Below are 12,235 nucleotides of genomic sequence, written 5' to 3' on the forward strand. Positions count from 1 at the left end.
GACTTGATGATCTCAGGTCTTTTCCAACCCAGTTGATTCTATGATAATTCTATGATTCTATGGATGCTAAAAATTGAAACCAAGTTGGCCACTTTTCAGTACACAACAACAGCCTTAGATACAATCTCTTGGCCGATGTAGAATCAAACATGGAACCAGGTATCTTACAAGTGTAACAGAAGAAGCAAAACTATTTGTTTTCATAAATACCTCATACAGTATTTTTCATAAACACTCTTTTATTAATACCTCAGTATTCAAGCTTACCTGCATTTACGTTACTAAATTTCTAAAGAAGAAAAAAAATTACTACCCCCAGCAAACCACCAAACCCTAATGTGTCCATTTCTAGACTTCCCATTTTGACACAAGACTTGTATGGATTCACTTTATAAACAATGAGGCTGTGACCAAGTTTAGTCAGAGCACTCCATGGCCTGTTACATCCTATTCTCCATTCTAAAACCGGCCCATGTGCTGACCAGGCACAGGCACAACTGCCTTCACTGACGCTCTGTCTCATCAGTGCCATTTTTCTGTCAACTAGTTGAAGTGGAAAATAACAGTCAAATTAAGTGTTTTGTTATAGCCAAACATCTCATTTTCTGTAATTTTTATTTCTAATAAAGATTAACAGCAAAGTGTTGATGATCAAGAAATTATCTTAATTATCGGTCTTTGGGAGGATTAGGATTCTTGCGTCTTCTGTGATACCTAGAAGAAAAAAAAGGGTGCAATGAATGCAAAGACTGTGGACAGTCTTTATTTTCCTGATATTTTTGCCCCCAGTAAGTGATCTGAGGTTACACATGTAAGCAAAACACAAGATACACAAGCACTACCCATCACCACTCAGTAGATGTCATCTCTGTTGTTTGTGGAATTACATAACGCTACTCATTTCTATTGTTACATCTGCTACAAGCACACAATAATCCAATCAGTTCTACAGCTGAATAGGCACAAAGGCTGCTGTTTATTCTTAATCCTTTGTGTGAAGTTAATTTTATTACATGGTCAGCTTTCCCTTTGGCTAAAATGATTGCTATAGAACAGACACCTGATGTTTAAAGGAGTTGAGCCAGACTGTGTGTTAAACAGTGTAGTATTTTACAGACAAACTGAAAAACAATTCTTAACAACAAAAAATGATCCATATTTTCCTCTTAATTATGCACCCTAAGACAAGACAGGTCCTGTTTGATCCTCATTAAAGTGACAGTTACCCTTTGGTCATGAAAGTCCTACCACTCCATTTCCTTATATCTACTCCCAAAGCACATTAATTAAAGTTTTCTGCAGACAATAAACCCCCCAAAATTTTTGTGTGTTATGTCTTCATAGTTATAAAATTAGCAGCTACCAAAATATGTAGTAACATGGACTGGGAGTAGCACAAACCAGAATGCTGCTTGTTACCATTAGTATATCTGAATGTACATAGTTCTTCTTTAAGCTCAGTCATGCATATTTGCACCTTTCTTCCTCGATTTCTGAATACAAGGCGCACCAAGGTGCAGTTTTCACCATTTCAAATGAAAAACTTCTACTGCTCTTAAGTCTGAGAATCATCCCATTGAGGGCTTTTTTCAGAAAAGTTGTTAAGGAATAGACAATGCATGTTTCCAAGCTGTATTTGGTTATGTCCACTGAGGGTATTTTACATACTAGATTCTGTTATGTAACTTTAATAAATGACCCAAACCAGTAACTAACTAGATGGTATGAGAAATTTCGACACTGTGACAAAAGAGGCAAAGGCTACCAAACAAAGAGGCAGTGTTAAAAAACCCTCATGAAATACAGTCTTCCATTTACACAACACTGCATTTAAAATTTTATGTTATAGTCCACATATCTTGTCTCACATGACTCATCCTAGATTGCATCTGGTCATTAAATTATTCCTGTATTTCCCTTTATGGTTAAAAGGAACAAACATTGAAAAGAAAATACTTACTGTCCCACAGGATACCAGCGATGTTTAGTTGTGTAAAACATTTTGCTGAGCTCTTCAATTGTAGGACCTCTTTTGTTCTTTAGCTCTTTTTCATTCAATCTGGATTTCAAAACTTGATCAAGGTTTTCTTCTTTATTATTCACTGGATCTGGCCGTGGTATGGGCTATAAAAACAGTAATGTATAAGTATGTCCTCTTTCTCTTTTTTTTTGAGAAAGTCAAAAAGCCAGGCTACATAAGAGTAAACTGTAATGCTGTCTAACAGCTGAAACCAAAGGAATACAGAAAAATGCCTGCAATTGTACAAGCTGTTTATCGCCCCTGCCTGCCCATCCCAAATGAAACCACACCACTGTGGAGCAGATGTCTAGAAATATCTAATTACCCCAGGTGCTCCAGCTGATTACCCTACCCCTAACACCAGCATTCTTGTCATCATTATTGCTGATCTCATTCTTACAATTCACTAGCTGGATCATAAGCTTCAGTTCTACTAATACAGAAGTATCCATATTATTCCTAATTAGAATTTTATTCATAGTGACAATCATTGTTGCTAAAAAGCTTTTAGCTGATGTGTACCTTTGAGGAGAACGTCACTTCCTAATTTTTTATGCACCAGCTAAGACAAAGTTGTTTGTTTTCAACTGGAAACCTAACTACTAGCACTATTATAAATATTTTTCCTTGTTTCAGTCTTTTACACCTGTTTTTCCTGAGGAACATGCAACTGACAGATTCAAAAATACCAGTATTTAACTTGCACACAAAGAGTGCTACGAGGTTTTAAGTTTCAATTGGGTACTTCAGCAACATGGCTACCAGATGCAGTATTTTACTAGCACATGAGAACTGGAAATTCAAACAAGAAGTGTACACTAGAAAAGTTTATCTAGATGTTAAATCATAACACTAGACTTACTTTCATCAATGTAAAGAACACACTGAAAGTACTACTGATAGATAAAAATCAGTATTTAAAGGTTTTTCTGGCTCAAAAGTGCTGAATGGAATTTAAAGTTTGAGTTGAAAATAGTAGAGGCAGCATTTCTTTATATTCTCTTGCCCAGATTGTGGCATATGTGCACTATAATCTGCATTCTGATCATCCTCTTTGAGTAGTTCATAGACAGACACTAGTTTTCTCTGCAGTGCCCAAGTATCTGAGTGCCCTGTTTAATTCTATTTGAGTTACTATGTGCTGTGATATCTGAGCTTTTCTTACTCTGCAACTTTCCCTCAATTCAACTAAGTTCCTCCTTGTGGCAGCAGCTGTATTCATCATTCACTTACTTCATAGACATGTTGATCACATACTAAAAAGTATCTCAGTATTTCAAATTAAAAAAGATGCCCTAAAGACTCAAACCTATGCACTAATAAATGCCTTTACAAGCGTAAGAAATATAAATGTGTATATTTGCACATACTTTTGTATGCTCATATGGAATCTCAAGCGAAGGGTGGTAGCAGACAATTGTCTTCAAATCTGATGTCACTGCAAGTTCCACTTTGCTATGAAAATAAAACAAACTTATAATTTTCAGAAATGCTGAACAACTGAGCAGCCCAAGTCCTAAAGAAAACTGGATTTGACCCTGCATTTATGAATTCTTAATAATCTTCTATATAAAATAAGGGTCACAAGTATTTGATCTGAACTTCCAATTTTTTGTTCCCCCAGTCATCTTCATCTTTCTTTGTGAATGGAGAGGAAAAAAGAGCTAAAGAAAGTATTAAAAAAAGCTGGAAATATGGGTTGGACAAGAAGTCTTTAATAGTTGCATATACAACTCTAAACAGATGGGGATAATGACCTCTAGGACAACATGCCTTTATAAGAAATATGGCACCTACAATAAAAAATTGGAAACAAAGCTCTGTTTGGGGTTCCAACTTTTCTATTTGGTAAAAGATGATGAACAAGATGTCCTACTGAGAATTTCTTTGCATGAATATGGCTTTTATCACCTTCCTTCCCCTTCCCATGACACATTAAGCTTCCTAAAACCATGGATGACATGGATTCTGTGTTTCTCACTACATTTGTATCATCTTTTCCCATTTCTACTCAGGTTTCCCATGCAGCAGTACAAATATACTGGGACTTTGTCTTAACAATGAGCACCAGTGGAAATGACTACTCTAAGCTACATTTGCTCTTCTGCAAGCAAAACTGCAGGGGTACTGGGGTCATCAACATGCTGATGTCGATATCATCAGAATGGGTCCTGTGTAATTTTTCATTACACTTATTTTTTGAAATATTAACTTCACTATCATTATTACTATTGGAATCAGTATTTTATTACATATATCCAATACTGGCAGAAAATGACAGCATTATATGACAACTTCATGACAGAGAAAGTAGCCCTGGAATACACATTACATGAAAAGGCCACACATCAAAGCATGTTTACATACCAGTTGTAGTCTTCAGGGAGAACCGAGTATGTAGATTTATGGCAAGCATGATACACAGCTCCCTCTGCAACAAGAACCCAAGTAAGGAGCACTGATGTAAAATCAAGCAGAGCTGTGCCCACTTAAGAATGTTTATGTTTTCAATTTTCATTCTGTTTCAAGTCCTAATCAGGATTATAATCCTACACAGTTTTAGATTAACAAAACCCAAATGCTGTCTAAATAGAAATTCACTTTACTATACAGATTTCTAATGCAATCAAAAAACCCACAGTATCCAGATACCTATGACCTATACCTACCTTTCCAATTGTATTGTTTTCCTAAGAAAAGTCACAGTATGAACAAAATAGCTACAGAGTTATTAAGAGAGTATTCATATCTATATATATATAAGAATATATATGTGTATATATATATATATATACATGCAAAGAACATTACCATATGACTTTCAGGGAAGATTGTAATTTCATTCATAGCAACATTATTATCAAAATCAGGGGCTCTGACTGGATATGCAGAGAAATGCTTTCCTAATGAGGACAGCCAACAGTGGGACTGGAGTGCAGCAGGTTTGTGCAGCCTCTGTCCTTGGAGAATTCAAAGACTCAGTAAGCCCTCAGCAACCCAATGTGTTTGCAGAGCTGACCCTGCTTTAAGGAGGAGCTTGGACCACAAATCACTCAAAGTTCCTTACTCACAGTTTGATTTACATTTTTTTATAGAATCACAGAATCATTTAGATTGGAAAAGACTTTTAAGGTCAGAGTCCAAATGCAAACTTAGCGTAAAGTGTTAAACAGTAACAGTCCCTTACATAGGAATCATGCTATAGGCATCTTGCCTTCCACAAGTTATTAAGTTATCTTAGTTATTGAGAAGTTGAGTTCTGGTATACTGTAAATAGTTTGCATTTCTTCCTAAGATTTCTTTCCCTTCCTTGCCCACTAACCTCTAAAATGTAACATGTCCATTATATTTACTCAATTACTGTCTTTTCTACCACCTTTACTATCTCTCCTATGTCTTTCTATTGACAACTAAAACATAGACAAAAATCTAAGAAATAGTATTGCCTGTTTCTACTTATTCTAATAATGTTTATGTTAAGTAATGAGATTTTACTGTAGCCTTTTCTCACCACTTTTTATAAGTCTGAAAAAATAAATTTAAATCTTCAATGATAATCAGTGGTAAGAGGGGTGGTATTTACAAGCTAATAAGTTAGAGGAGTATCCTATGTGAACCATGAAAGCTTCAAAAGGAAAAAAAAAACCAGATCAAGATGTCCTTTAATTATTAGCAGAGAGCACAGACTATCAGGCTTCACTGTATTCAAATAGAAAAGTCACTTCCATGCTTCCATTACTTTAAACGGTACAGGACAGAGGCTCTCAAAGAAAAAATTTTAATATAGGACTTCTACAATTTATTGTTACTTACTGTGCAGCAGGGCCGGCTTACAGGGTGCTACTGAACGCATCCAAAAGAGGCTGGACCATGCAGTTCTAAAAGACAGTGCCATGTGGACAGCAGAGAGGAAACCAGTCCAGGACTCGATGGAACTCAGAGAGACACGTATCCTTTTTCTCTGCAGAACCCTCTTTGAAAGAAACCAGTTTCATAACTGTTCAGGATACAGAAGACTAACAATTAAATTTATTGAAAATCTTAAGGATAAATAAAATCTGTGCAATACATTCTTCACTATTTGTCAATTATTTAGAGTTCTTTATTATTTATGGTACTGGTACCTGCCTTTTTAACAGTCAAAAGCAGTACAAGACTTTATTTACTGAGAAATAGTCTTTGAAAACATTAACTTTTTAAAAAAGCTTCCAATCTTGGGTCTTCTCACAGGTTTTTCTAATGGTACTCACCCACCTAAAATCTGATCCTTCCTTCTGCACACTCCATAGAATTATTCCTGAAACACGTTCTTCTTGTTCACAATGTAAATACCATCACCCAGTATAAAAATACAAGTACTTATAAATAACACCTGCTGTAGTTAACAAACTGTCTAAATGAAGTCAGATGGTTTCATCCATCTCAAAAGCAATACACCTAGAAACCAAGAAACACCGTTTAGAATACCGTAAATATTACCCCAGACTTCACAGAAGCAGAAAGACATCTTATGTTTTCATTGTCTACTGAGAAAAAAAAAACTGCTTCAAAGAGAAACTTATTACGATGCTTAAAAAAACACAACTGGAGACAGTTTAAAGACACAGGACACGTGTGCCAGCAATGCGCGGAAACACGAAACCTGACACTTTTATAATTAAAGAAAATATTTAACTTAAAAATAAATAAATCAGTAATCCGTCAAAGCAAGCAAAAGAGTCCCCGTTATGAAACCCCGAGTGTGAGTGACCCCCGGCGGTCCGGCCCCTCCGAAAGCCCAGGGCCCCTCGCCCGGCGCTGCCCGGCGCTCACCTGCGCGGCACCGCCCGCTGCCCGCGCCCGCCCCGCCGCCGGAAGCGGCACCGCCCTCCGGCTCCCCTTCCCGTTCCGGCTCCGGCGGCTCGTCCCGCGGCACGCCGGGACACGTAGTGCGGGCCGGCCGGCCAGGAGGGCCCGGCACCTACAGTGGTACTGGTACCGATACCGACACCACCTCCTGCTCCTTCCGCCCTCAGCACTGCCCCGGCCCTGGCCGCAAGCCCCGAGCCGCTTCATAATATGGTGGAGGGAAGGGTAGGCCGGGCCGGGCCGGGCCAGGGGGAGCAACGCGGACACAGAGTAACAGAATTACGTTAGAAAAGGCCTCCGAGATCATCGAGTCCAACCTGTGACCGATCTGCTCTTAGACAACTAGACCGTGGCACAAAGTGTCGTTTCTTGAACGCCTCCAGGGATGGTGACTCCACCACCTCCCTGGGCAGTCCAGTCCAATGTTGACAACCCTTTCAGAGAAGAAGTTTCTCCCGATGTTAAACCTGAACCTCCCCTGGCACAGCTGGAGGCCATTTCCTCTCGTCCTGTTGTCCACAAAAATGAGATTCGTTAGCCAGTGTGCAGCAAGCCATTAATAACACACTGCAGACAACACTGTCACTAGTTGCTGGCAGAAGGGTCTGCCCCCGTCTGGCTACAACCTCCTTTCAGGTAGTTGTAGAGAGCTCTAAGGTCACCCCCAAGGCTTCTCTTCTCCAGGCACCCCAGTTACCTCAGCCTCTCCTCATAGGATTTACCCCGTAGACCTGTCACGAAACACCTGCCGCTCGCCCTCAGTGCTCTCTGGTGGTCCCTGTACTGAGTGGGCTTCAGGGGCTCAGAAACCTGTAGCAGAGGCACTGGGGCACCCTGGCATCAGCAGCAGCTGTTCAGCTGGGGGAGAGGGCACAACTGCCAGTCCCAGGAATGTGCCATAGTCTTATGTTACCTGCAACACAACCCCCTCTGATCCCATAATTTGAAGGGACACCTCTAACATTATTGGTTATTTTCACAAGCTTGCGAGCATAGCCTGCTTGCTTTCTGGGTTAAATTACACAACAGCAGCTCCCTCTGTTCAGCCTGCCAAACCCTCGCAGTACCTGTAATACCTTTCCTCAGGGAACGCCTGAGTTTATGTAGATGAAATAGAATGTTTCCAATATTTAAGGCATTCTGAAAATTCACCTGAATACCCCAGGCACATTGCTGTTCTGGGGCTACTTGCTTTGCTTCTTTTGAAGACTGAGTCAAAAAGCATTTCAAAGATGAGATTATATTTACACAACATTGATAAAAGACAAGAAGAAGATACAAAAATCAATTATCTGATCTGCAGTTTTAGTATCTGAAATGGATCCAGCACTGTAAGCTTTCGAACGTCCATAAAACCTCTCTAATTCACATCTGTAGATTCTGTCTCTATTCCTTTCACAGCATTACTCTTTTAGAAACTCTTAGATAATGCCTTTTAAAAGGCTGCAACCTTTTCCAGATATCTCAAAACCATTGCATCTTTTCTGATCGCTGGCTGTGGTACTGCAATTTCATGTCATCATCGGTGGAAGCCTCACAATTTCAGTCACGTCTAACTTGATTCTGTAGCTGCAGAGTTGTAGTTACGCTAATAACTTCCAGAAGTGTAACAGAAGTATAGCCAGAAATCACTAGTCAATAGCTGATCATTCCCATTAGCAGTAGCAAAGGTTTCTCTGTGAGTCCTTTTCCTTACAGTGGAAGATGGAAGACATCCATTTTGGAGCTTCTTGCAGTAGTAGATCATAGAATCAATCCTTAGGAAAAGGGACTAGAGGTGGGCCAAAATGTTTTACATACTACTTGGACAGATGCAACCAAGGTGGGAGATAACAACTCCATTGTAAGACTCCTCCAGATTTGTGGAGATCAACTCACTTTGTCATTCCATCAAGTTTCTTGCAGTGTGCAGATACAGAGGTGTCTGATCTGGATCAAGCACCGAACAGAAGCAATACAGTTTTATGTATCTTCTGTTGTGCACTGGCTCATGATTCCCACAAGGAAGTCCTTGTACTAGGATGAGGGCCACCCTTGGATAAAGGACAGCCTTTTGAAGCTGAATACAAGCAAGACAGTGGACAAATAAAACATGTTGAGGATTTTAAACTCAAGGACAGTGTTGAAAAAAAATGGTTATAAACTGTGTGAAATAAGTGCTCTCTGGAAATTAAAAGTTAGGAATGAAACTTCATTTAAGGAGTGAGCTTCAGGAATATCTTGTCCATAGGCATAATGGGGATAAACGGAGGTATTTCAAAGTCACTCTCACCAGGAGTAGTTTGTGACAACAACAGACCGGCTCAGGATTCTTGCCCTTCTCCTGGTTGGCTGCAGTGTGACACCCCTGTATGCAAATGCACCTTGCAGTGGTCCATTAGCACAGAACCCGGTCTGTCATGTGTGCTATGTGTGTGTTTGTGTGTGAACCTGGGACACAAGCACATTAAGCCTTGGTCTAGTTTCCTAGGAAATACTAAATAAACTTAAGGTTTCTCTGACTTGCCTTGGAGGTGCTCATGACTTAGTTGTCATAGCTTCTTTAAAAGATTGCCTGAACACAGTGATGATGAGGACTGTGGTTGACACCGCCGATTCTTAGAGGCTTTCTCAAACCGATATTGTTCACCCATCCAGGAGACAAAAATTCTTTGCTGTCGAGTGGAAACCTTGAAATTAACTCCTTTCACAACTGGAGATGACTGAAAATCACACCTGCTTCTTTCTGCAGTGTGAGACACTTTTTTTTGTAATCTCCTCTATATTGAGCAGCAACTGTTAAAAAAAAATTAAAAACCTCTCGCTAGCCCCTTAAAAATGGTCTCCCAATAAAAACTACTAAATTTCAATATGCTTGGGTATGTTAGTCATGATTGCAATATAAGAAGACTTCTGTGGTACTCCTACATTACTGTTTCCTAATCAATTTATTTGCTTTAATCAAGACAATTTTTTTACTCTTCAGTGCCATATGTACTTCCTGAGGACTGCATATAGGCACAGAGTTGCAGATATGTGTGCTCTCAGGTTTGAAAAAGTAGAGTTTCTAATGTTACTGATGAATGTGGCCAACAAGTCTTCTAATGGTGGGATTTTTTAGGCTGGTAGTATTGAGTCGTTAATGGCTTAATCAATGAGATTGTGAAGATCAACAAAAGCTCTTTAATTTGATGCTACAGCCTGTACTGCTTATTTTCAATCATTATATTTTTTTTCCACATAACAAATGCTAGGTGGCTCTCTGGGGGGAATTTCTGATTCCAGACAGGAGGGCAGCCACCAGGAGAATTACCACATCGTTAGTCTTCTCTTTCATATCGCTGCAATGGAATATCACTTGCAAAGTTCATCAGAGATTGCTAACAATCTTCTGTCCCTTATGTGAACTCATCAAGAACACTTGACAGCCCTCTGAAATCTTGATTCATAAAACAGCCTTCGGATTTCCCAGATATCCTTATTGCATAATTAGTTTTAAATTAGAGGTAACCTATGGGTATTTCTGTAAGGATTTTATTCCAGAAACGTGTGCTTTTAAAATATCACTTTAATGGCAAATCTTGCAATTTAAATCCTACTTCTAAAAGGTTGCAATTGAAGATACTGCAGAACTTTATTTTTATTTTTAAAAAAACGAACCACATACGCTGTTAGGCTTCCAGGCTATTTTTAGGTGGTTTCTATAAAAAGATTTTTTAGGAGATAGTAGATGAGGTCTACCCCCTCCCTGACACATGATGTTCTGTGAGTCTATTCTTAGCAGCATGTTCTGACAGATCACAACTTTCTGGTAGGGAGATAGGAATTGCTTAAGGAGAGCTCAGAAGTATGACTGCACACTTCTCCAGCATGTCTGGAGATGGGTTATTAATAACTGCCAACGGCCTGGCTTGCTTCAGCAGGCTGTAGACAGAGGAGGGGGAGTTGCTCAGTCTGCACTGGCTCAGCAGAAAGGAGGTTGTTCTCTGTTACCTGTGGAGATACTGTGGAGGTGCTAATGGTGAGTTCCAGACCTCTGGGACTTCATGTCTTTGAAAATCTGGCAAGTTTGGTTTCTAGGTTGGTCTCTCACTGAAGATAAACCATTAACCTGCTCTTACTCAGTCACAAGCTTCTCCAGGAAATGCTCTAACTGATCAGACTTTTGCAATAGTTAGGCAACAAACACCATGTAGTAATGAGGTCAGGACTATGTTGGTTGCCTCTGTTTTAGAAGAAAAAATTTATAAATCAGAGATGGCATCTGGACTGGTTTTGTGTGAGCAGTTGCACACACACACACACACACACACACACACACAGAGCCCTTCTGAGAAACAGAAACTGAGACCTGGGTGTTCTAGCTCTTTTGCTGCAGTGGCATATTCAGGAAATTGTTACTCAATGAAATTATTCACGCTAGATTATTGGCAAACTCAATATAATACTTTTTTTTTCATAGAAACAAATGTTTCAAAATCTGCCTAGGAAAAAGCATTTTATTTCCTTTATTTCCTTTTAAATCTGTAGTAGAAAAGGTACTATACAATTGTACCTTGAAGTGGAACTGAATTTGTGAACGGATGGAGTTTTTTTATTGCAAAGGTTGTGTCTTAACAATGGAGATGGATGGGCCTCCACTCCTGAAATAAGATATCTTAATCTCTGTGAGGTTATCCTGTAAATGTAGGCATCAAATTTTTAATGAGACATTGTAGTTTGTGGTGGAGGGCTTAGACTAGGGAATTAGGATTTTCTTGGAAATCTCAAACCATGACATAGTTTAGTTAAGGTCTTAATTCTCAAGTCTTCTCAAGTGATGTTGTAGACAGATTTCTATGTTTTAAGTCAGTCTGTAAACACCCAGAGTAAACATCAAGGCTTATGTCACCAAGGCCATCTTAATTCTTTAGCATATCTCACGTCATCTTGTACATCTTGTTACTGGTAAGGAGGGAAGCTGCAACTGTAAATAACTGAGTAGTCATATGCAGCCTAAATAATTTGTGTTTCTGTTGATTACCATAGTTCAATTAAATTTTATGCCTCTATTCAAGCAGCCACTTCATGAAAAAAATCTAAAGTTATTTGCCACAGTGAAGGCGCCTAATCACAGCATCCCATTTTGATGTTCTAAGTTGGTAAAACATATAACTAGTGGGGTGGGTTTTTTTGTCCAGTACAGTTTCACTTAGCTCTGCCATTTAGGATAACTCAGAAATTGTCCAGTGACACTTTAAATTAGTGCTAAGTGAAAAACACTGCACTTCTGTGCCTCAGTTTCCCCATTTGTACATAGGGATCACAGCAACTCTTGTAAAATACTCTGGGGATTAGTGAATGTTTTTAATATAAAATCTAGATGTTACTGTGAGAATTCATTCATAC

General features: G+C 39.1%; 1 protein-coding gene across 3 annotated transcripts; it reads right to left on the bottom strand.

The window, feature by feature from the left end:
• Positions 1–221: 221 nt before the first annotated feature.
• MRPL42 (mitochondrial ribosomal protein L42) lies at positions 222–6,881 on the bottom strand. Of its 3 annotated transcripts, none has more exons than XM_018080871.2 (7): positions 6,833–6,881; positions 6,275–6,457; positions 5,834–6,017; positions 4,388–4,451; positions 3,391–3,475; positions 1,961–2,124; positions 222–714 (listed from the first exon to the last, which is right to left on the bottom strand). In XM_018080871.2, the coding sequence occupies exons 3-7, from the start codon at positions 5,913–5,915 to the stop codon at positions 669–671; spliced, it is 441 nt and encodes a 146-aa protein (XP_017936360.1). In that variant the 5' UTR covers positions 5,916–6,017; positions 6,275–6,457; positions 6,833–6,881; the 3' UTR covers positions 222–668. The 3 variants fall into 3 exon arrangements, with proteins under 3 accessions (XP_017936360.1, XP_017936362.1, XP_017936361.1); XM_018080873.1 differs by having other exon boundaries at positions 5,834–5,993; positions 6,271–6,457; XM_018080872.1 differs by having other exon boundaries at positions 6,271–6,457.
• Between the last annotated feature and the right edge of the window lie 5,354 nt (positions 6,882–12,235).

This window comes from Manacus vitellinus, unplaced genomic scaffold, assembly GCF_001715985.3.
Source record: "Manacus vitellinus isolate BGI_N305 unplaced genomic scaffold, ASM171598v3 scaffold_5_pilon, whole genome shotgun sequence".
Lineage (NCBI taxonomy): Eukaryota > Metazoa > Chordata > Aves > Passeriformes > Pipridae > Manacus > Manacus vitellinus.